Genomic DNA, 25,836 nt, shown 5'->3' with positions numbered 1-25,836 from the left:
AAAGCAGGTAGGTTGTCCTCACTGCCTTCCACACTTTACCATTCCAGTGAAATACACAAAGCACCTTCCCCACTCCAGAGAAGTCAGGCATCCCACACTTTGCCACGACAGTTTCAGGGTCATCATCCACTAACTGGATTTTTGTACACATTTCAAAAGCATCTGAGCATGAACATGCACAAAGAACACGAAACAAAAGCCCAGTGCTACCAACAACCCATGAACTCACTGTTGCCTTCAGCGCCTGAATCGCTAGATTCCTTTGGAATCCCATGGAAATGATAATTGCAACCATCTCTTCAGGAGGCTGGTTATCTAGCCCTACAGCTCCTAAAGCAGCTGCCCCACTGGAAGCAACTTCTCCAAAGGCAGGTATGACCAATGGCTCAGCGAAGTCTGGAACAAATAAACATTCATCAGCTCCTTCTTTTGCCTCACATAACTGGAAAGTCAACAGCAAACACAAACAAACAACACACAGGACCTCAAAATCAGTCCTGAAATCAATGTAAGTTTATTTCACTGGCATCTAAATTCAGACTTACATGTGTGGAAAGCCTTAAAAACAACAAGATGAATGTGCACATTACAAAATATCTAGGTGCACAAGCTCATACTGAGCAGACTGGAATAACTCGGCACATTGCAGAAGTGAAACAACTGGAGGAAAGCAGCAAAGATTGGTATGGAAGCAATGATGGCATCAGGATCATAGACAACCCAGTGCACAGATGTAAAATGAACTGATCCCATATCTGAAAATGTCTGCCAAGCCCCAGTGAAACTCATTCCCCGTTTACACAAGCAACACAAAAGCTCATGGTGAAGCGTGAACTCAACCAGATCTGGAGTTTCCTGGCAAGGGAGCACTCAGATGCACTCAGTGCTGAATCGTGAGTCCAAACTTTGCATGGATGAAACACAGGAAGTGGAGAACATCTAGCAGCCCTGTCCATCACTACACAGCCCAAGTGTGGCATGAATGCTCCAGCCTGAGCTAGAGAAGGCTGATATGGAAGAAAAGCATCCAGACCACAGGATTCTTTGTACTTACACTTGGTCACAAGTCAGCTTCCCCCTTAGCAGCACGGACCTAGCCAAAGGGAAACAGAGCTGGCCCACACCAGTGGTGAGGACAGGACTTCTGGTGTAGCTTAGTTTGTTGTCTTCTTCTAGGCAGAGGACACCACATAATGGTCAAGATCTGCACATCCCAGGAGCAGCTTAGGAAAATTGACTCACACCTCCAGGTTTCCCAGGTGGGGAAGGGGGGCCGTTGTTTCTCTGTCACACATTATAAAATTTCTACTGACTGCCAAAATCCACAACCAGGAGCTGAGCTTAACTTACACTCTCCAGTCACTGACCTGGTTCTTCCATGTGTGCAATGATCCAGTTGAAAGCAACTTCAGCACCCAGGTTGCCTGTGTAGTACACAGCTTTCCGACATGCCTCCAAAGGAAAGCCCATCTCTGCCAGCTGCATGACTGAAGACTCATCAATATCTAGGGCTACAAGAAAGGACCTTCTAAAATATAAAAGTCTAATTTCATTCATTGTAGAATATTTCTTACTGTTACTCACGGTGCCATACACTACAACACATATTGCTTGGATTTGGTTTAGTACTTTGATAAACCCACAGCCATTAGAAAACAGCCTTGTACAAAGCATTGCAGTAGTTGTTATGGACTTAATGACAATCTTTTGTCTCAGTAGGAATCCCCATAGATCATTAAATCCTGATGAATTCCTACAGGACTTTTATTTATTTTAAATACCTCAACCCTGGATTTCAAGGAGGGAGGAAGTCAGGTGCTGAGCTCAGCTAGAAATGGCAGCCAAAGCCAAGCCCCTCTCAAAGGCAGGATCTTGCAGGTTAGAGAAATAACAGCTGCCAGGTCTGGCAGCCTCTGGATGACAGGGTCAGACAGCTTTATGTGAGATCAGAGTGCAGAGGGAGCCAGGCTGTCACCCCCAGAACTGCCAGATTCTCCTGAGGAGCAGCAGACAAAGGAGCAGCTGATATTCTGGTAGTACTAACTCTCAAAGAGAGTCCTGCACACATGGAAGTAAACACTGAACAAGCACAGAAATCAGCTTTTATTTGGAAGCATGCAGGGCAAGGCTTCGTGCCTCTCTATGAGGAGAGAGAAGCCATTAGCTGAGCAAAAGCATAACAATTTTTTAAACAGTAGAAAAGTGAGATACGTACACTCCACGAAATGGTTCATCATGCGATCTGAAAATTAACAATGGGGAAAGAAACAGGGAAAAGGACTTATATGAAGGCCAAGTAGATCCACATGGGTAAAACAATTCCATATTTTTAAACTCATTGAAATAGTTGACCTCCTGGAGACAGGGCAGTTTCATCCTTACTTCCCTGATGTTTTTGCCATGAATTAAAGCAGGGATATTTCTCTAACTCAGTTCAGAGAAAAGTGTCACTGATACCATACACTAGTAGGAAATAAAGCTGATGGCTGATCTAAGCAAGAATCTTAAAAATAAAGTACCATCACCCATGCATTTACACTAAAACTAGGTCAGTCCATTCAGCAAGAGGGTAAGAAGGTACAGGCCTTTGTGAGGAACTTAGATAAGGGATGGAATTAAAACCTTTAGAGAATTGAAGTTTGTCGTATCCTTGCTCTGCACACAATATCAGGTACTAGCTTTCTTTCACATTCATACAGCATGGTATTATGCCACCATCATTATAAATATCCAAGTAAATGGGGCACTCGTGTCATGAGAGCAGTTGCATTACTTTGTATTAAATACTGACGCACTCAAACTTCAGTCATCTGGGGGAAAGTGCAACCACCTGGGTCAAAAGTCACTCTATAAAAACATGATTTTACTTGCTATAAACCATTTTATTCTCCAGGGAAACCCAGGAAATAAAGAAGGAGGATATTTAATATTCTTGTTTCTCAACTTTAGCATAAAAATACAGAGTACTTAAGAAAAAAAACAAGCATAGCATTTTAATCACTCCTCCTTCTTTCTGCTCCACAAACCTTATAGTCAGCTGTTTGCCATCTTCTCCTTGACACAGAGCTTTTTTAATGGGCTGTGCAGCCCATGTACATCCAGACAAGAGGACTATGCATGCAGGCACAGCTGTGAGGGCTTAACCATTCTGGTATTTTTAAAATTAATAAGATCTAGAGTTCTAGTCTATGCCTGGAAAGCTGTTCTCCTAAATTGTAGTCATTTGTGTATTAAGTATCGTTGTACTGTGCTAGAGCTGGGAAGTGCACAGTGACTTTACTCCAAGGAAGTCATGGACATGCACTGAAGGCTCTCTGGAGAGAGTCAAGAACAGCAACATCAGTTGTCAAACCTTCTAGGGAAAGCTGTCCCTGTCCATGGCAAGGGGGTTGGAACTAGATGATCTTTAAGATCCCTTCCAACCCAAAACATTCTGTGATTCTATAATAAATCCTCAAAACAGAAAAGCTGGAAGAACTGGGGTTGTCCCAGTAGGGAGGCAAAAAGGTTGTGTTGGAACTGTCTTCAGCTACAGAAGTACAGAGCTAGAGTACAGAAGTACAGAAGTTCATAGTTCCAAATGGTGAAGATTAAAGAGAATCCTGTGTGCTAGAAGAAAAGGGAAATACAGGGGAGAATAAGACAGTAAATACCTTTTGGGTCATCAGGAATGACAATGGGAGGAGCAATGTCTGGGAGCTCCTCTTCTCCTGGCTGGAGCCCCCTGGCCCGAAGGTGACTGATATCCAGGAAATCTGGCATGTCTATAGAAACATCTGCAAAAGCAGAGAAATGGGCTAAGCTTTTGCAGCCAGCAAAATGACCTTATGGTGCAACCTACCCCTTCAGAGAGGGGACTCTGGTACTCAAGGTACAGGAACAACCAGGATTCTCCTTCTGAAAAGAGTTCTTTGAGAAATTTGGAATGTCAAAGCACAATTTAACTAGCTCAGATCATATGAAACTGTGTTTTAACTCCACAGACCTGATGGATTGGTTAAATTTGTTGTAAAATAGAAGAAAATTTAATTAGTATCTTCACAGTACAAACTTAAGACTTGAATCAGGTCCTCACTATAGTGTGCACCTCTTATTAATTATCTGGGATAGAAATGTAAATAAAACAGGCACATACCAAGCTTTTTGGGTATCCAGTCAAGGCCAAAGGTGAATTTCTTTATCTGCACCACTAAATACTCAGGAAACGAAGCGAAACGGGAAGTCCTGGGAAGGACAAGAAACACAATTCATTGAAATCAGGAACAGAATCCCCAGCAGCACAGATCTCAGCACCTCATGCACACTGAGATGAGCTACTGATGGTGGATACAAAGGGTCCAACCCTACAAGCATTAAAAGTTCAAGCTCTCAACAACCAGACTGCATCACCTCCTGGAGTCTGACCGATGAGAACAATTAACTTCTTGCTCAGTTCATCATTACAGCACTTGCAAGGCTCGATCTGCACATCACATTGATGAGCCCCAACACTAATGTGAGGCCAGAGCTCACTGTGCATTTCTGTGTTTCTCTCTGCACTATGACCAGGTAGCAAGACAAGCACAGGGCACAATTTTTGACTATACACTTACTTAACTCCTGCAGATTTTGCTTGAAGGGCACTGCTCCAGAAATCCTCCACGTTGCTTGGTTCAGAAAAGGCCTGCAGACATGCAGTGAATGGGATCTTGGCACGGACCAGCTCTGGCAGAGGTCTCCTTGCAGCTTCTGCTTCTCGCCTCTTCAATTCATAGGCAATTAATTCATCTGAGAAATACACATAACACTAGAAGCTAATGAACATTGTCATTATGTTATGTGTTCCTCATCAGGCTTGTTTTTGCAAGTTTTAGAAACACAAAAGCCTACTCAGCAATAAAAGTTTTACATGCTTTTAACTAGACATCAAGTCTTTTTGTCTGTAAAAAATTGGGGTCAGGAGCTACACTTCCAGCCACATCTCTAAGGTTTCTGTTCATGGTGAAAACACAGAACTGGAAATACCAGGACACAGACAATGAAAACTCTGCCATGACAGCCAAAATCCTGTGGGAACATTAACACCACACACCCACTCTATCAGAGCTCAATCTGAGTTGGAAAGTTATTGCTGCTTATCTGTGTCATCTGACTTTTTAGACAGGATTATGCATGATCTAGAAAAAGTCTTGATACTGGTAAGTTGAGCAGTGCCATATGGTAAATTTACAAACTAATCTGTCTCCTGAGTCATTACCTGGAAATAACATGTTCTTTTATAAGCAACAGAGTCATCACTGAAACTGATGAACAAAGAATGCAAAGTTCTCCTAAACTTCTTGTCCAGTGCAAGGAGTTGTGGGCTAGGTAAAAAGTAGGCAGAATTCTCTGCCTTGTGGTATTTCATAGGATCTCATCAAACAATCTAAATAGAACCTTCTGGTTTTAAAATATTTTAAATGTTCAGATTATGTAGGAAATTAGAGGCACATCTCCCTTCATGTTCCTGTGATGTCCTCTTCACTTCCACCTCAAGCATACACTTATTATGTTATTCTGCAAGGCTCGTCACCACTGACTGCAGAAGCAACCACAACTTGTCAGTTCCTCCCTCCTGCTCCTGTGTCTTCAAGCCTCCTCAGCCACTTTCTGCTCTAAAAACTAAGGTGCTTTTCATAGGCACGAGAAAAAACACTCGTGCTTATTAAATCAACATCCAACACTTCATCCTCCTTCCCACTCTCCAGAACATTCAAATTGTGTATTTTAGATTTACAGATGACAAACTACCTTAATAGCCCTGTTCTCTGTTAGTATATTATAATCTTATAATCTGCTCTTAAGAAGAGAAAGCAGATTTGGGTTTTTTATTGTTCTGGTTTAGGGGGTTTTCGGGTGTGTTTTGTTTTTTTTTTGTTTTTTTTGTTTTTTTGTTTTTTTTTTTTTTTTTTTTTTGTGAGTGTGTGTTTTTAGAAGATATTCATTAGTATATTCAGCTCCTCTTTTATAATGAAGAAGTTTTCCCAAACTGTTTCTCCGTCCAGGACAAAGGAGACCCAGTGCTGGTGGGGGTCTCTGGGCATGCTGTGGCACATCCCTGGGTCAGACAGAGCAGTTTTCTCCTTTACCTTTGTTAGTTGCTGCCTCCATGGCCACAGGTAGCTGCATGATGTAGTCCACTCTCTCCGTGTAGCGCACCTTCCTGGACTGGCAGCACTGCGTGCGCTCCTCCACCAGGAACCGGAAAACATCGCTGGGGTTTTCTGAGCCCACAGGGTTCCTCTGGAAGGAATGTTTTCCACCAAATCACTCCCATGGAGATCATTAAACTGACCAGAAAACCTGAAGGCTGCTGGTTGTTTTAAGGCAAGCACAAAGACACTGATGTGGCAGCCCAGCTCATGCTGGATTGTGTGCAGAGCTCGGGCGCCTACAGAGAAAACCACTGGAATCCAAAAATCTCTGCACCCACAGCAGCATCTCTCTACACACAGGAGCCTGCAGGGTATGTACCCCAAAACCTGACTGAGTCAAGGTGAGCAGCAGGTAGGAAGGTGGCAAGTTATAGTAAAGACAGAAAGCTCAGATAAATAACATGGGGCATCCTCTCAGCAAATAGAATTGCTCCTACACTCTGAATATGCACTGAAACAGAACAAGCAACTTGTAGTTCATTATCCAGATGGGAATGTCATGCAAATAATATACCTCCTCTTTGTTGTTCATGTTAATGTCTGTTATCAGGCAAGAAACAGAAAAGTCTCTTCTAACCACCCTATAATCAGTACATGCATTTAGGGATGTGGAACATTATGCATACAAATGTGAGTAACTTCATCTAGAGACTGAACACATGAATAAATAGCCTCAATTCTTGGGGAAAATGGGAAAACGAGGGAGGAAGGGTAGACAAGAAATGCTTTACATCAAAACTGCATGTATTTATAAATTCCTTTTCTGAAAGGCAGCATTAAAATTCACAGTATGATTCCTTTACACACAGCACTGGGCTGGAGCTTGGTGGAAATAAAGCTTTATATAGAAATATTCAACTGACAAACAGTCACTGCTTTCAGTGGGGGAATCCTTCCTCCCATGATTCAGTAACATACAGCTGGGATTTGTAAAACAGCTGGACAGGGTAATTAATTTGCTCCCAACAATTATATGAATTTGAAACAATAACAATAATAATCATAATAATACCCAATTCATTAATATTCCATGACAGACTTCAATATGGTAAATAGGAGCAGCAGTTTAAAATGTCACATATGTTTATGAATCTTATAGCCTGTAGAGTGATGCTCAACCTCTTTATATTTGTTAGCAGCATCACTGGCCCTGTTCATGGCCATGCAAGAGTCTGAAGTAAAGAAGAGGAAGAATTAAGGAAGCAAATGCTTCTAAAACAAATTACATTTTAATTAGTCCCACCTTCTACATATCTAAGGCTAAAAATAATATAACTATAAAATGAGCCACTCATGTAACCGTTTTGCCTTCATTGTCTAATATAACCAGAAAAAGAAGCAGCAGTTCAGAATTTCTCACCTCTACTAGATTTATAAGATGTAGGAAAAATTCCTGTGCGTCTTGTTGTCTATTAGATGAGAATTCTGGGTGGCCTTTACTTATAAAAGCCTTGAACATTCGAGGAGATATTCCATTGTGTTGAGGCTAAATAAAAGAGAGAAAAAAGTCTTTATAAAAGGGATTTTTATTCAATCAAAGACCAAATATCTCAAAGTTACTCCACTAAATCTGTCTACGGCCCACTTCTAGCACTGGAGGAATGATAGTTTCCATTTCACCTATTTTTCCATTTTAATAAAAATGGGAAGGGTCCTGAAACAAGATTTACAATATGCTTTATGGCTTAGTTTCTACAGCACTCACTCTACCTGTCCTTTGGCAATTGGCATTTTAAAGAGATTATGGGAGGATTTTAAAGGTTAATAGTTTTCAGAAAGGCTGAAAGCCTACATTGTTATATAACATTAGATATTGCATTCAGAACCCTGTGCCAGAGCATTGAAACACTTTGGTGTATCAGCTGGCAGCTTTCCTCAACAAAACCTTTCCAGAGAGCTGTGCAGAACCAAGCAGAGAACAACTACTGTGTGCAGCATGCATTCCCAGGTGGGTTGTTAAGAGCAGACATGAATTTGCAATTTGCAGGTGTTGTTCATGTTGAAAACCCTAACTTACTGCCTTTGGCCATTCCATCAGGAGGAAACTGCCCTAAATTAGAAAATCTCTGGCTTCCAAGATAGTCCTGGGTTTGACTTTCTAATCCTTTACACGATTTTAAATACCTCTCCAACCATTCCAGATCCTCAAGAGAACACTAGCTATTATGCCCTTTGAAGAACATTTTTGACGGGGTCAGAATCTATTACTCAGATTTGCCCTCACCATCCATGAAAACAAATAATTTTCTAGACAATCCAAGCAAAAGTATAACCTTTAGGAGCTCTCAGAGGCTGTCAGCCAATTTCATTCCTTAGTACACTTGAGCTGTCATATGAATATAAAAATAGAAAAAGCAGCATGAAGTGGAGGCCATATAAAACACACACTAGAAGAGTAATTTTTCTCTTTGTTTTACCAGGGTGCAGTATTCCTAGACCCAGTGAAATCAGAAGCAGATTCTCATTTTTAAATGGTTATTCAAATTTTGGCTGTACACCACCAACCACACCAGGCCAAGATGATCCATAAATGTTCCCATCAAGAGACAGTATTGCTTGAACAGAGAAATGTTCTAGGGATTTCTGATTCCTGGGTTATGTATTACTTCAGTGTCCTCACATCAAAACCAGGGCTGGGGAGAGAAGTGCATAAAGCAGCTCCCACTACAACATCCCAGGCTCTTCCTCTGCCAGAAGCAGGAATGTGGCCCTGATGCCTGCTGCACTGACTTTGGAATCAAGCCTTGCTTCCACCTATGCACTTTGTGCTCAGCCACTTGAGGAGGGAGAAGAGAAACATGCCTTGTGTGACAGTCTGCAAAAAAAGGATTGAATCTTGCAATCTCACCTCAAGGACAATAAAAGGGGGAAAAAAAACCCAAAAAAACAACAGAAGCTCTGAACAAAATCAACAAAAAACAACAAGTTAAAACTCTAAGCAGAAAATCAAGCCCTGGCTGATGACTCTTTAAGCATTTTTAGCCTCTTTTTAATCCTAAAGTGGGTCCAAGAAAAATGCTGCCATTTCCAGGCTAAACTTCTGTGGTGAAAAATTTCAACTCCACAGCATCACAAATATTTACAGAATACCTGGAATACTTTCCCCAACAACAGTTGCAAAACAGTTTAGCTAAATATAGATTGTGCTGGACCACTGCAGATCTCATATGAATGCTTTTACAGACAACAACTCCCCAAAACTTTGGATGAATTCCAAAGGCACAGAAAGATTGAGAACTTCTTTACATGTAGAAAGGAAAAAAAAAGTAAAGGAATTAAAAGTAAAATGAATAATTGATATTATAGACACAAAGTAGAAGCACTTAAAAATATTTAAGGCCTAAAATGGTATGCAGACAAACAAACAAAAAGGCATCCTCAATCTGAAAAGACCATAGATTTGTATTCCAAGAGTGAAGGAATAGAGAATATATCTATACCTGACTTTTTCTGTAAATAAATCATCAACACCACAAGCAACAAAAGCTGTAAATGCTGTTTCAAATCCTAATATATGCTATGAATTGCTTGATAAGGAAGTAACTTCATGCATGTAACTTAAGCTTCATTAAACTGAACTAATGAACATAAGTACTGTTAAATGTCAGTAGATGCCTACTACAACCTGACACAGTTTTATACCATCTGTCATTAAAGTGTTCTCAGTATCTCATCTAGTAGTGGCTGCTGAGCTAAACATGGAGGTGCAGCTTTATTCCAAGGATTCAGATCCCTGAACTTCCAGCACAATATTTTCCAGCCACATCCTGTATGTGTTCAGGAAAGCAGGTCAGTCAGTGCACATAATTCAATGTATGGAGTTTGCTGAAGTCTGTCTCACTATTCCTATTTCCCAGTGGAGTGTGGATTAGTCTTGAACTTTATTTAATGGGAACAAACAGGATTCATTTGCCGTTCTAAAACAACAAATTGCTACTATATAAATCAATTATTTGGGAGACACACGACTTCCAGATCATGCAAACTACTCTGTACCAGATGCTCTGTCTGTCCAAAATCTTACTGGCATTCTGATTTCAGGAGAAATTCCTTTGTCAATAATTGACAGATGAAGGTAGAGGAAAAGAGCATGCTTTACTCCTGTGGCTCTGCACAGCCCCTCCAGCACCACCTAAACTTGCATTACCTAGACAGCTTCTCCTGAAACCAAGTGGAGTATTGTCAGACACCTCCTGGAAACAATTCTTCAGCTCTTTCTACTTCTTTCAGAAATTTAATGTTTACTTCCAGGGCTCTCTGCACAACACTGTTGTTGTTGTTCCTCAGAGAAGACAAACATTGGTTGCAAGTTCTGTGAACATTTGCACTCATCACTGGAGCAGCAGAGCACTTTATCAGCAGGACCAGTGCTTGCTTTGATGCACTGCACAAATAGTGCCTGACTAATTTATCCCTGACTTAGTAATCTGCACATTCCACCTTGCTAAAGCATCCCATCCATGCTGGATCCACACGTGTTCCTCAATGCCCAGCACCTGTTCCCTTTTCTCAGGATATCACTTGTACCTAGTTACCAGGCTGTACAAACTCAGGCAAATACCTTGTGTTCTTCTTTCATCACCTGCTCAATGAGCTCAGATTTCATGGGTGGCTTAGAGTATTGGCCTGAAAGGAGGCCGTGTCCCAGTTTAGCCCTGTAAGGAAGAAAGTGGTGGGGTGGAAACAAATACGTGAGAAAAACAGAATAGAAGACTTATTTCAAGCAAAAAAAAAAGAACTTTAGTACTTTTGACTCCTTGATGAACCATCATTACCTGCAACTAAGGAGTCAAATCCTCTCATTCTCCCTGTGCCATATCTCACCTGTGAGCTCATGAAAAGGTGTTCTTTTGCTCTGCCATTAAATCATTTAGGTTCTATTTACCTGACCAAGTAAATAACCGAGAAATGTCACTTACATCTGAGTGTTGAAGTCTTGTGTTGGATCAAGAGGGGAGTAGTCAAATATTCGTGGAAGGTTTCCCACATACCTGGGAAGAAAGAACAAAGCAGAAACATTCAAATATTGCAGCTTAATGATTCAATCTATCCCCAATGAGTGCTTCTGTCATAGAAAAATAATAGTAAATAAGTTAAGAAATGGACATTGAGGACATTTACTTGGAAGCTTCTAGCTTTAAAGAATATGGTTGTGTTCTTCATGTGAATTTATGTTCTATTCCTTAATCATGCAAAAGCTGCAGGATGGTGTTGGTCAAAACCTCAGAGCTGAGAACCAGTGTCCTTTCTACTCCCAACCAACGCAGCCAAGTAAATTCAAGTTTGTATCAGGACCAAAATACGTAAAAAGAACATTCCTACTCGGTTTCACAAGACAAGCAATTCTGGTAACACTGAGGGAAACACTCTTCTAGCCAGCCTAGTGGAAAGTGAAGCACTCAGCAGCACTCTCTGAGCACTGCTGCCCTTGAGCACACGACAGATCAGGCTGGGTAGGTGTGGTCAGGGTGCTGGTCCCTCTCTCATCAAAGATTTCCATTATTTTGATGACACTAAGTCCTCCAGGTAATTCTCAAGACCATGCTGTGGAAAATGATCTTATTTAATAAAGTCCATGTAGATATTTTTCAACAGTGGAGGCAGAAGAGCTGGCACTTAGTGAATTTACAGACTGTACTGCACATGGCTAACAAAGAAAATAAACATCAGTTTTCTCCCTCTTCTCCAACACAAAAACTTGGGAGGGTTTCCAAAATCTAAAAGCTTCACTTTCAGCACATACACTATTGCTGCTTTGGAAAGAAAGGGCACTCTGAATTTTGTTTCAAACCACTGACTGTCCTTTATAAAAAAGTTTCTCTACTTGGAGTGATGTGTTCAGTTTTGATCAGTTGGGACTATTTAGTATTTTTCTGTTATGCTTTTGTCCTTTTAATCTCTTAATTACTCGGTGGAAGAATATGTTTACGCAATTCTTGCCTCTTTTTTTTTTTTTTTTTTTTTTTAGTTTTGATTAAAATGTGCCTCTGATAGTACCCACCTTAGCCAGACCTGCATGCAACAGGTGCAGTGTTTTTCACTAGCATGGCTCAATACCAACATTTTGTGCCAGTTTTTGGCAGAAATCACACTGGAGCACAGGATGACTCGTGCAGTGATTCTTCACAGGCCAGTACAAACCCCCTAATGTGATACTGATCATATCCAGGTAACCAGAGATATGTGAATCTCTATATAAAAAGCAGAGACTGGGACATCAAATTTACAAGGTGGCACACGATTTCCCAGCACTGAAGTTGAGACAGTGAGTTTTTATTTCGGAGACAGATGGTGTTTTGTATTACGGCCTTTTCCAGAACAGACCAAAACGGTCACTAAATCCTCCAAACAGCACTGAACTGACTGAAAGAGACTTGTTTGCAGATGAGACAAAAACTAAAATAACATTTTCCTTGGAAAAACAATGAATTGATGCACGCAGCAGCCGGTGACAAGAAGTAGTTTGGAGCTACTTACGCTCTCTGGAACTCTGGGATGCTGAAAATGGCCTGCATGACAGCATTGAGGTAGCAGCTGTTTCCCAGGTTCTTCATGCCAGTGTATCCTGGGCCATACATGGGCTTGAGTTTTACACCAGCTTCCTGAATCACTTCCCATTCTGAGACTCTTGGCTTTATGTCATTATCTCTTAGCCCGTTCTCTGTCTGAAAGCAACAAGATTCTCATGTTAGTCTCTTTAACTTCTGCCACAGTTACGCAGCTGCCATCACCACCACCAACTTTGGGAGCTATACTCCAAGAAATGAAGAGCCAAATCAATGGGCAAAGGGAGGTAAATCCTGCATGCAGGGGAAGGTGAGGGTCAGAAAGTCAGAAGTTTGTTCCTCCAACACACCCTTGGTTCTTTAGCACAGCCACTGGCTCTTCAAGTGCTCCCAGTCGTGACCTCAGTCCCAGCTGGGAGCTTCACGTCTCTCAGCCCTGTGACCTCCAGCCCCAGCATCAAACACTGCACTTTTCCAGGTTTCCTATTCCCTTTATAATGGCCAGGAATAGCTGCTGCTGTAGAAGCTGCTCATAACAAACAAACCACACGAAGAGCTGCAGATCCAAGAACTCTTCCCCTCTTTCAAATGGTAAAAGCCAATAATTTGTGACCCTGAAGTTTCTCCCCTTTACACTCAGCCTTCAGCCTGTAGGTGCAGGTCACTACAGTGTCATTTACTGCTGGCACTACTCTGTCACTTCTCAAAGAATTGTACAGACCAAAGACCACAGGTGAAACCTTTGCAACAGTCAAGACTAGGTTTTCAAGGCTTCTGAGTAAAACAGGCTTTCCAGAATTACTTGGATTAAAGAAACTTCTTATTCATGATCCTGGCAAGGACATTAGTATATAAAAAATATTATTAGTATCATAAAGACTTTTGAAATCACAGTTTAACTCTTCCCTATCATTTCAATTATTATAATTTTCTCACCACTTGGACAATGAAATACATTTAACCAGTAGCAGGTTTGCTCCTTTTTAACATTTTCGGTTGTATGCTTGGGTTAAAAAAACAAAACCAAAAAACAAACCACACCAAACAAAAAACCAACACAACCACAAAAACCACTCCTGCCTTTATAAGCATAACCTATTCTGATTTCTTACATTATTTAAAGAGAACTGGAATCAACATCCACTAAGATACAAGTTAATGGAAGTACTTCTTTACCAATACAGACACACACAGATAATCCTTTTTTCCCCAGTCTCTTTCTAGCATGCCACACCTTTGATCATGCTGTCTTCTAGACTTGAGAAAATGTATTTTTCTCATTTTTAATGTATTTATTGACAAAACCTAAATTAAAATTTACATAAAGAACTTTCTGCCACTTTTTAACTTATCCATTGCTTAGCTTCTTTTCGCCTGTGTACTGTATCTGTTTACACATGCAACAGGCTTTCCTTCACTCACTGTAATTAAATATCCTAGACATTTTTCTCTAATTGAATGAGGTTTTTTCACCTTGAAGACAAATGCTACATCATAGGAAAAGTGAAAAATGTAAACTAGAGACCAAAAGGTACCTCTTTCAGAAGGCAACTTCTGTATTTGAGAGCAACCATTTACCCAGAACTGAGACAATAACCCCCAAATTAGCTGGCTGAACTTTACTGAGCTGAATAGTGTCATAACAGTCTGAAGGAATCACAAATAATCTACAGGTGTCATTCTTCTCCTGTTTCTCTCCCACCCCCAAGTGAACACACAAGTGAACAACAAGCTAAATAAGAAATGGATTTCCTACCACTTGCATCTGCAGCATATCAATCCCAAAGTGTGCCAAATGTTTTGCTATATGCGGATCTAAAACCGGCTCCTCTTCATCAAAGGAATAGACATCTGCAAAAGCAGAGAGAAACCAGTGAGCCCCAGGATCAAATGTTATCCCTCTCCCTGTTTACCAACACTGCATTCTCAGCACTGGGCTGCCTATACAAAATGCTTTATTTATATTCTCCAAGTTTGGTTCTGGCCAGCACAGGAGCGCATGGACAGGCACACAGGTCAGTAAGTATTTTAACACATCACCTCAAGCACTCTTCTCAAAAAAAAAATATTATTTGCCTCCCCAGTATTAAAACCTAATAACATTTATAGGGATCATAGTATTTCCTCTACCCAAAACAAGAAATTTGTAGGGAAAGCAAGAACAGGGCATGCAAAGTTCTCAGATATATAGCCAGCCCACATCTTAAACATGACAAAAAGAGATTATGAATTTTTGTAGAGCTGCTAGACACAGATCCATTAAAGCTGTGAGTATATCACACCAACTCACTATTGAAAACAGTATTTCAATTTTTAGCACAGTTTAAGAAGTCCACTTTTGCCCTTTTCACACACAGATGCAGGAAGAACAGAGAAATTCTTTATTAGAATAAAGAGGGATTTTTTGGATTACACACCACTGGATTGGACTTCCAAGATTAATCTAACCTTGTGTTTAGGGTGAAAGGCTGATTTTCTGAGTGAGGTGTCTTGCTTTATCGTATGGGAGATTTAGAATTCAGTTCTCGTGATATGCCTTTACAGCCTTAAGTAAAAGCCCATAAACATTCTGGCAGAGCAAAATTCAGACTGAAGGGAAGCAGTATGTCTAATGATGATATTTTCAATATGAAACCAAGTTTAATAAATGCAAAAGAAGGACAAAAGAATTGGAAGTAAAACCGTTCTTTTTTAGAGTTTACCTATCAAGTCCTATAATGACACTGAGATCAGAGCAGGTTTCACCTACTTGAACAAATAATAATAAAGCTGCAGGCATCATACAAGGCTAAAAGTGATAAGACATGCACTTTTAAGACTTGAATAGGCCTTCCATCTTTTCTCTGATCAGGTCTCCACCTCTGTAGTCAATGACTGCTTTGGTGTCTCCTTATACCAAAATCCAGAGCCCCTGTGCCAGTCTCCCTGCATTTCCCTCAGGAAGTTTCCTTCATGCCCAGCAGTTTCTCACAGTGACCTTGCTCCTTAAGACCAAACCTAGGCTGACAGAGAAAGCTTAGCCAGGAGAAAGGAAGAGAGACAAACTCAGGTGGAGACAGCAGCAGCACAGATAAAGGCTGTTCACAGCACAAATATCACTTCTGGAAGATCCTTACCCTGGCCTCTCCTGGCAGCTGCAGACCCTGGCTCTGACTCAGCCCATCCCCTTTAACAAAAGGCATTCTCCTCGAGGTCTGTTAGTACCAAACCCATGCTGAAATGATAGATTGAAGGTTAGCCAAGAACTCAAAGACTAACTTTTAACATTGACCAGCCCTGTGGAAAAGCAGGGAGCTGTGCTTTGAGCTGTGCTGCCAGCTGCAGATCAGCCATCAGATGCCCCACTAACACTGGTGCCCATGACCTTTCTGGCATGTGCGTGGCCATCTGCTGGAATTCTGCTGTGTGGTAGCAAATGCACCCAGAAGACACGACTGTTCATCCACACACATGGCATCACAACATTCCCATAGTGTTCTGGTGAGGTCACTGCACAGCCAGAAGATCCCGAAAAGTTCAAACACCCAATGGAGTGAGATTACACAGCAACTGAGCTTGGGTGACTGCTTTCAGTGTGGAAGGTTTTGACATTGTTTTCCCTCTCCTCTGACAACTGCAGAGAGCAAATCACCTGGACTACTGGCCCAGAGCAGCAGAAGTGGAACACAAGATTAATATTCTGCTCAAGCCCAGCTTGTGTTGTTGTTCAGTATTTGCTGCTGAGTAGCTTGAGTTCATGGGAGAAAGACAGAATTCACTCATTTCAAAAAAAACCAAAGACAGAGGATAAGAGCTGCCAAACACAGGTCTGCAGTGCTGCCATACAGACTCTGGTAGATGAGGAATGTAGACAGGTCAGCAAATGTGACACACAAGGACCTGGTGTCATTAGAGTGAGAAAGGGGGAAAAGGAAGTGGAAGGGAGGAAAAAAACCCACCAAGATAAATCTAAGACAACAGGTAACACAGAATGCCATTAAACAGAGAAAAAAAAATCATAGAATATGCTGAGTTGGAAGAGACCCATGAGTATCATCCAGTCCAACTCCTGGCCCTATGAAGGATGCACAAAGAATCCCACCACAAGCCTGAGAGTGTTGCCCAAATACATTTTGAACCCAGGCTTGGTGCTGTGACCACCTCCCTGGGGATATTTTTCAAGTGCCAAACCATCCCCTGGCTGGAAAGTTTTTCCTCATAATATTCATTATGATCTATATTATTTTAAGAAAATGAAAATGTCAGTGCTACTTGACTACATTTTCTCCCACAGCTCAAGATTTACACCTGTTCTCACTGTGCAGACATCTCTCCTTTCTACTTAGATGATGACAGGCAATGGTAACACTGTCCCTAAAAAAGAAGTGGCTGAGGATTTCCCCAAAAATATCTGACAACTGCTAAGATTAGCATCCACAAAGCAAGTCCTTCAAGCACTGATCAAAACAAGGGGTTTCCCACTGCCAGTGCCCAATTCCAGGCCTCAATCTATTCCAAACAAGCAACCTCACAGTGACTGGAAAGAAAACCTAGTGGCACTGTCAAGAGAGGCAGCAGGAAGCACAGTCTGCCCAGTGCTCAGCCCACTGAGGCAAACAACTCCTCTGACTCCCTGGTGCATCCTGCCCAAGGTACAAGAGTGGAAGAGAAGCTTTGTTCAATTTCTGCCCTGATCCCAGATGTGTCTGCTGACAGAATGCTACAAAATGGGGCCAGTGCCTCAGAAACCTTTCACAGTGTACACAGCACAGATTTCTCAGGGCAAGACAAAGAGCTCTTTCCTCTGTGTACACGTAGGGTGAGTGTCAGTGGAATACTGGCACCACCTCCTTCTTCTTCCTACTGATGTGAAAAAGGAATAAATTATGTCAGGACCATCACCTCTTCACCCTTAACCCAGGGAAGCAGCAAACAGACAGATTTTGTGTCACCATCAGCCACAGAGCCTCCTTCTTGAAGCTCATCTATCACCCAGCCCCATCGAGGGCTTATGAGTACTGCAGAAATATAGATCAGAGACAGAATAATTACTGAAAAGGAACAAGGAAGGTTGGGGGAGGGAAGACTTTTCTAAAGGGAAACCAAGCAAACATCATCCAGAAGAACAAAGGTCTGTGGAGAACAGCTGGTGCCTCTCATTCAGAGAGGAGGATGACAGCCTGTCCTTTGTTATCCCAAAGGCCACATAAGAGAGGAAGCAGCTGATCAGTGGGAGGCACAAGGACAGAAGCCATAAGGGAACAAGTACTGCTGCTAAAGATGGGAAAGAAAACAAAAAATTCTGAAAAAAAGCCCACTACAGAATATCCTGTTTGTTTTGTAGATGCAGTTGAAACCTACAGCTGGGCAAATTCTAAACACCTTCAATAACTGAGAGATTTGGACAGAAATCTTCCAAGACCAAGCTCATGCAAGGAAATAACATTCCATCTGGGAGAGAAAAAAATGGCTTTTGCTTAGTGTTTCTGTGGCACAGCTGGTTGAATCTGACAACAGTTGCCTTTCCCCAACACTGAATAGGACTTAGAAAAGCTCTCAACTGATGCTTGTTAAAAAGAAGGCTGCTCTAAACAGCAATTTTTCATCCCTGTAGTCATAAATAGTAAAGCCAAAATATAATCATGCAACATGTTCTTCCATTTTTACTTCTCCATGCAGCTGCAACAAAAGATCTCTTTGGTTATGACTTTTTCAGCTCCTCATGTTTTTGTTCCATCTAATCTTCACACACCATAATCCCCTCCACAGCAACACTGCAGAACATCACACTTGGAGAATATGCAAACAAGGATACAGCTACAGCTTTTTTCCCCTCTCAAGATCATCACACATTTTACAAATGAGCATCACAGCAGCCCCAGGAAGATAAGAGTTCATCAGACTGTTTCAGCAACATTTTGTTCAACAAGGAAAAAGAGGAGTTTCCACGATGATTAAAAAACCCATACATGCTGTTACAAACAAGACTTTTAAATTTTAAAAGCTCATTACCCTCTTGTTTCTTTGTTGCAGAAAGTTGAACCACTTGTCCTAGGAAATGCAGCAGAACTAAAAAATATTGTTTCTCTGCATTCTGTTGTTTCAGACTAGTACCGTTCTTATGCTATAAGCCTAGTATTATGCAAACACTCAAAAATACTAATAGAAAATATAAACATGAGCAGATAAAATAGGTATGGGCTTTCTGAGAATGGAGTGTGTGTCATTCCCCTCAACCCTGATCACCATTCACAGACTCAGAGTTTCCTTTCCCACTCTCCAACACTTTGCACAAGAAGCACAAACCCAGTTGGTAGGAGATACACACTGTCAGTCTCATGCACAGGAGGTACCTCAGGTCAGAACATGCCACGTGGCTGACCTGCTCCATCAGGAGTGATGGTTCCCAGCTTCACTGCCAGGGGATAACCTGTCTCCTTGTAGTGCTCCATGGCATGTCCATTGCCCCCACTGCCATCGAAGAACCACTTCCCACAGAGCACGGAGCCGTCGGTCAGGTTCAGCCACAGGTTCTCCCGCAGGTCACACTTGGAGCATTTCCAACCACTGCCACACAAAACAGGGAGAAACAGCAGGAACACGTAAGGCAGGAGCCGGTTCTGTGCTTCCCAGTTGGGAATACAAGCATCAGCTGGGGATAGAAGCATCATAAAGTCACCCCAGGGCACCAACCCACACTCCCAGCCCAGTGCTGCACAAGGGGATCATGAGCTGAGTTCCTTTAGTGCAGTTACCCTGGAATTAAGAGAGCCTACAATGAGGAAACCTTATTGCCCTCACCTGGGGGGAATTCTAACACCATTGTCTAACTGCACAAGTGTCTTAGCATGTTTAGATGCCTGCAGCTCTTCTTCCCAGGAGTCAGGTTCCTGCTTCCTGTAGGGTGATTTTGCACTGAGGAGTGCATCACAAGCTATCGTCACCTGGAAGACAAATGGATGTCAGTCAAAGCCTTACACGACTCAGTGACTGGACAGAACCTGGCATTCAGCCTATTGCTAACCACATACAGAACTGCTTATCAGTAGGACTATTTATATACTCAAATATGCATCTAATCTTTTAGACTGTCGTCATTATTTTAGCAGGAGAGTAAGCATGTGTACTATGTGAGCTTCCCTAGGACAAGCTGGCACCATAGTAAGGGAAGGAATACAGGAGGATAGAAGGAAATCCAAGAAACAAAGATCACTTTTTAAAATGACTGATACTCTATTATAGCTGCCAAAGAAAGATCTTGTCCAAACAAGCACTGCACATAAGAAAACAAGGCACCATCTTGATAAAAACAGAAATAGGAGACAATTCCTATGGCCACTTCCACACACTCACTGACCAGTGCTGGTAGCTCTTCTATGTTGGGTAAGGAGATTTCATAGTGATCAGGAAAGATAACAAGTTTTGCTTCATCCTCATATTCAAAATCGTCACTGTTGAGATCACTGCTTATCTCCAGATCTGGAAAACAAGATGGGGAATGTCAGGAGATTGTCCCATGATCAATGTTCCAAAACTGTGACAGGGGTGCCACTATAAACATTGCTGGCTGGCATCAGCCGGTGGTTTCTCTGGCTAGAAATATTTGTGAAATCGTGATCTAAACTGAAATCTGACCATGCAGCATGAGAATGTTCTGAGGACCAAAATCTCCACTTAATGCCATCCCTAATCACAGGTACAGCTGGTTTGGCCCCTCTGCAAACAGTGCACTGTTGCAGACATCACATCCTGCAAAGCAGCTGACAAAATTCTGCTCCTTTGGGACAAAATCAGGATGCAACACTGCTGTGCCTTTTACCCAGAATCTTGAAATGCTATAAAGCATGGAGACCAGGTTGCACTGCACATGCCCAAATTGCAGAGGACAAATAAAATGAGCACCCCATATTTTCCAGATCACAGACCTGGCTGAAACATGCTGTGGCTCCCATCCATCTTGAACCTGTGGCCTTTCCTCCCATAAAGATGTCTCCATGGCTGGAATATTCCTGTGTCTCATCCATAGTCTCAAATAGCTACAGCAAGCACAGTAACACTAACAATATCCCTCTCTTGCTAACTCCACTCTTTAACCAGGGTATCCATCTATTGAAAAAGCACTATTGAAGGGTATCCATCTATTGAAAAAGCAAATTCGCAAGTAAAGCTTTCCTTTGAAGATCAAGCCTTCCACAGTGTTTGTGTACATTTTTCTTCCAGTGTAAGAATGACTTCTTTTCCTAAATACGAGCCTTGACCAAGCAATGTCAGCTAAAATGTTTGCCCAGAAATATGTGGACTCAAAGAGAAGCAGGAGGGTGTATTAGGAATTAAATGGCTAGTGTTTGTTTCTCTAGTGCCATAAAAAAATATAATTATTAATTAATTAACACAAGACTGAGTTAAAATTTTGTTCTGTTCTTCCCAAGACAAATGAAAAAGTTAAGAACCAAACATGCATGTGTCAGAAATTTTACAAGATTCAACTGCAAGAATTGCCCAGGCAACAATGGGACTTTCTGGATCCTTCTCTCATCTGGACATGTGGGATCCACTGCATTCTGATGTACCAGTCACTGACACAGTAAGGTTCAACCAAAACAAGAGATGTGTTAGCAGTAGCCAAAGCTGGCTCTTAATTTTCTCCCTCCCAGTACAGGCAGATGCTTAATGAGTCATTTGATCCTAAATGAGCATTGGCAGCAACCACTGCACCCTGGGAATGCCTGAAATCTCAAATATATGTATGGGAGAGAGGTGAGGATGACAGAAGCCAGACTCAGAAAACTGAGCTCTCTATTTACCCAGTGAGCAGTAAGAGACTGAGCAACCCAAACGATAAAACAGTATCAAAATATATCTTAACTTGACCTGGAAAGAACAGCTCTTGAGAGGAACATCAACTCTTGGCTCACCTGCTGCACCAGCCAGCCCAGAGGTGACAACACCCCCTGCCAGTGACTTCCAGCAACATGAACTCTCTCTCACCAAAAAAAAAACAACCAAAAAAACCCCTCTCTCATCAGCTCAACACGGACAAAAAGCAAGAACATTTCTCATACTGAAAGCATGACATTTTTAGAGAAGGTATTAATTCATTACTAATTCCCCAAATCAAACTGTTTTCGTCATGATCCCTTATTGCTGTATAACGGAGATGACCAGAGACCAGATGACTTTACTCCAGGCTTCTTTCTCAGTTTGTATTACAGTCCTGGGTTTGACACAGGAGTGAATCTCCACAGATGCAGTTTTTAAGAGCTCTCCTGCTCTGTGGAACAAGGAAACTGAGTATCTCCAACCTGATGGCCCACACAGCAAAGCATCATAAGGAATTTTCACTTAATGCCAGAGATTTGATGGTGGCCAGCATAACAACGCTGAAAGTACTGATCACATCTTGAACAGGAGAGAGGTTCCTCAGAGAGGACCAAAGCTCAGCTGTGCTCAGCCGGGTTTGGAGGCAGGGAACGCTCCCGCGGTGACACTCAGCCACCAGAGGGAACCTGGCACCAGCTCACAGCGGCCACGGGCTCTGTGTGAGAGCCGCTGGTCTGCAGTGCCCTGTGCCCGGACAGGGACTGACAGCACCTGCCATCGCCTTAGACAAACAGCAGTGCTGCGGGGGCCTGTGTGCAAAATTCAGGCGCACACTGCGGCTCATCTCCCGAGGCACAGAGCAGCCAAGCAGTTCAGACTTTAGTGCTGCCAGCCTGACCTGCATCTGAACCAGGCATCCAGGGATGAAAGACAGGAATATCCTATTAGCAATCATCTGCTGTCATCTAAGGACTTCACATGCTTAGGAGCACCAGCCTTTTGTGTGCAATGGGCAGGGAATTTCCTTTTGATCTCCTCAGGCTTCATGCAATCTGTATCAGCAGAAAAGCAAAAACTAGTGTCCCATCAGCATAGGACTCCTTCTGCCTGACAAACCAGTATGGCAGCATCCCACTTTGCTGTTTTAAAGGATGCACAAAGCTTCATAACAGTCTCGGAAAACACATGAGGATTTAAAAACCCCCTTTTGAAGGTGACCACCTAAAACTGGTACGCTTCCACCCAACACCTAGTCCCCCTGACTAGGAGTGAAAAGGCACTGCCTTATCACTCCAAAAACAGTTTCTCAGGGTCCAGACTCAGTACATAAGAGTGGAGTGGATTTCTAAGGTCACAGACTGAAATCCCTCCATACAGAGCAGGTGACCATACAAACTAATCCCTTTTAGGGACACTCAGAGGGACCCCTTAATGATGTCAGTTGAAAAGACCCAGACCACTCATATTTTTAAATCTTGGCTTGTGTGTACTGAGAGACATAGCTGCTAATTTTAGTGAGAAATTGTACCTGCATTATATTTTCTGTGCCTGTGCAAGGGCCAGCAAGGCTGAGAAAGCATGAGGGCAGAAATAATAAAAACAGATGACTACGACTTTAGAAGGCAATGGAGCCCACACTAAAAGTGGACAGAATTTAACCCTGAAGCCACTGAGTATCATGTGCAGTCTGCAGGTAGTTTCTAGTGCAGAATTATCAGGAGGATTAAGAGTAACTACAGGAAAGAGGAGTAGGGTGAAATCTACATGCAAAGGGAACATATTTGATTAAAAATTACTCTACCACTAAAGACACTGAAAAGCATGAGCTTTAAAGAACTACACTTCATCCAAAGTCGTTTCCTGATCAAGGATGTTCTTCCAAGATGCACTGTGAGTAGAAGGCAAAAAAAAAATTCTAAGGCTGAGCTACAAGACAACCAGACAGTCTGTAATCCTTCCAAGGAGTGACAGCTTGATGGTCAAGGTGCACAGGACATTGCTTCCCTTCCAGTGGAGTAACACCTTTCTGGTGACTCCTGAGAGCCTCAGTTCAGCTCTCTGGCCACCAAAACAGGTTGTAAGTGCTCTGTTGAGAGGCCAGGCAAAGCAAAGCAGCAGACACCTCAAGGCAGAGGCTCATCTGACGTCGTTATTTTGGGCGAGTGGTCCGTAAAGTAAATTTACTGCTCCTCACAAGGCATCACTGAGTGAGGGTGAGAATGCACTGCTGCTGAACTGACTGAAAACAGCAGCTGGGAGAGACACTACTGTAATGTAAACCAACCCAGCAGAGGGGAAGAGAAGGAGTGGATGTGTCCAGATCAGATTTAGACAAGTTACCAACTGACTGCACTAATAATAGGGGCATAAAAGAGTCCAGATAGGACCCCCAAGCAGGATTTCCTGCACATATGGATGTGTCTGCATGCGTGTGAAAGGGAATACAAACGTGAAAATTGAATGAGGATGTTGACTAGCAAGTCTACAACTAGTTTTGAAACCCTAGAAAGACATCTTAGGAATCTGGGCTTGATCCTGCCCTCGCTGAAAGCAATGGACAAATTCATATTGACTTGGAAGTGGAGACCTGGGCCTTTAAGTCAAATTATTTCTTCCTGAAGCCTCTCAACTATACTGAATTACAGCAGCAGCAGCACTTTGCAAACTATAAGCTAATTTGTTAATTTGTTAACAATCAGTTAATTTGTTTTCAGGCACATACAAAATATTAACTTCATCAGATAAATTATAAAACAGAGTTATGTAAAAAAAAAAATAAAATTACTTTCCAGTCATAATGTTTTCCTCTGCAGAAAAAAATGAAAAGTAGAACTTTCTACAAGGATCATTTGACTGATTCACTACTTGTAAAAGAACATTCAAATTGCTTGCTACATCTCCAAAGCATTCTTATGTTTTTCCTATTGCATCCCTTGCATCTCTGGCACAGTCATATGTTAAGCAAGCAAAACTAAACCACAAAAATTCAAATTCAGAACTGTTTTGACAGCAGCATTAGCCTAGTCTAATTTTCACAGTTCTACCCAGACCAGCAAACTATTAAGACTCTATTAATACTAATGTAAGGTATCTGCCCACCATCCTATACTCAATTTAAGCATACATGGCAAAACTAAAAAGCAACAGCTAATCTACTACTGCTCTACTTCTGCTTTCGGGGAATATGCACAGTTTTACTGGGCCAAATTGCAAAACTATTGTCAGGAAATGCTTAAATTCTCCTATATCACAACTTTTCATTCATAGATACAGATACTCTACTTCTGCTTACTCACATAAATATAAACTTTAACCACTCACAGTAACAGCCCTTTTCAGAAGCTCTCCAAACAAAAACATCCTTAATGCAAGCAGGGCTCTGCTCTGCCTAGGAGACCTGGGAGAACAGAGTGAAGCTGTGGTCAAATCCAGTACAGCCACTCTTAGGAGTGGCCTTTACACTTGGAAACAGTAGCCACGAGTCCCTCCACTGCCATCAGCAGGGAGGTGCCATCCAGGAAAAGCTCAGCAAGTTTACAAGTTCTCCCAGCCTCCCCAAGTGGAAGTTTTCCTTTCCAAGGTCTCCTGAGACCCGCTGTGTGTCACAGATACTCAGGAGCAGTCACAGATCTGCTGACAGAGCTTTCATCTGAGGACTTCAAATCACTTTTAGCTGGTGGTCTGAGTTAGCCCTGACTTTGCTCAGAACAGAGCTGCCACGGTTTGCAGCACTGATGATGCTCTGGTAACCAATCTGAGACAGAACATCCGCCCAGAGACAAGTTTTATGACAGTCACTCTGCCAGCTCTGTACAGCCAAGAGTCCAGGCTCTGGCACGGATCAGGAGATGCTCAGGAAGAGGGAACCAGAACCAGGCAAAAATGGGGTGATTCCTCCCTCAATGCAGAGATCAAATATCGACCTGAGGTGCTTTGCTTGCTGGGGGTGAGGGGAATGGTGTTTGCTAGTTGGTTTTGGAGAAAGAAATAGGGGAAAATACTGTGTGTAGATGCAGTTCACTGTTCAGAAGAGAAGTTTGCTTCCCATTTATAAAGCAAAATGATAGAGAACAAAATATAAAGTGTTGATTTACTGGTGTTCCACTTAAATCTCCCACTGCTGCTGACAACTGAGCTGACATTTCAAAGAACCATTTGCATCATCTCTCTCTCAGAACCACCTCTCTGATCAGCAACAGGTAACTTGGACCACATCCTTGGGCACACACAGTCCAAGCACTTCTCTTGTGCTCTTTGTATCTTTCAGCTGCTTCAGTTATTCAGTAACACCTTAAAAATCACTTTCAGATTTATTCTCTTATCTAATTTTAAATCAACCAGCAAACCCAGTTTCTTCA

General features: G+C 42.0%; 1 protein-coding gene across 1 annotated transcript in view; it reads right to left on the bottom strand.

Annotated features, from left to right (window-relative positions):
* Window positions 1-25,836, bottom strand: part of USP13 (ubiquitin specific peptidase 13) — a 46,319-nt gene that overhangs the window by 3,938 nt on the left and 16,545 nt on the right. The window contains exons 4-18 of the mRNA XM_066325785.1: window positions 20,016-20,137; window positions 19,460-19,602; window positions 19,041-19,225; window positions 14,436-14,530; window positions 12,651-12,838; window positions 11,093-11,164; window positions 10,735-10,828; window positions 7,534-7,659; window positions 6,108-6,261; window positions 4,593-4,767; window positions 4,136-4,224; window positions 3,654-3,776; window positions 2,216-2,242; window positions 1,368-1,511; window positions 230-396 (exon numbers count right to left, since the gene is read on the bottom strand). Coding sequence (XP_066181882.1) covers window positions 230-396; window positions 1,368-1,511; window positions 2,216-2,242; window positions 3,654-3,776; window positions 4,136-4,224; window positions 4,593-4,767; window positions 6,108-6,261; window positions 7,534-7,659; window positions 10,735-10,828; window positions 11,093-11,164; window positions 12,651-12,838; window positions 14,436-14,530; window positions 19,041-19,225; window positions 19,460-19,602; window positions 20,016-20,137 — 1,904 coding nt within the window. The remainder of the gene's footprint in view (window positions 1-229; window positions 397-1,367; window positions 1,512-2,215; window positions 2,243-3,653; window positions 3,777-4,135; window positions 4,225-4,592; window positions 4,768-6,107; window positions 6,262-7,533; window positions 7,660-10,734; window positions 10,829-11,092; window positions 11,165-12,650; window positions 12,839-14,435; window positions 14,531-19,040; window positions 19,226-19,459; window positions 19,603-20,015; window positions 20,138-25,836) is intronic.

Source organism: Sylvia atricapilla, chromosome 10 (genome assembly GCF_009819655.1).
Source record: "Sylvia atricapilla isolate bSylAtr1 chromosome 10, bSylAtr1.pri, whole genome shotgun sequence".
Taxonomy (NCBI): Eukaryota; Metazoa; Chordata; class Aves; order Passeriformes; family Sylviidae; genus Sylvia; species Sylvia atricapilla.
Note: the sequence above shows the minus strand (reverse complement) of the source record. Positions and strands in the feature narration are given on the sequence as shown.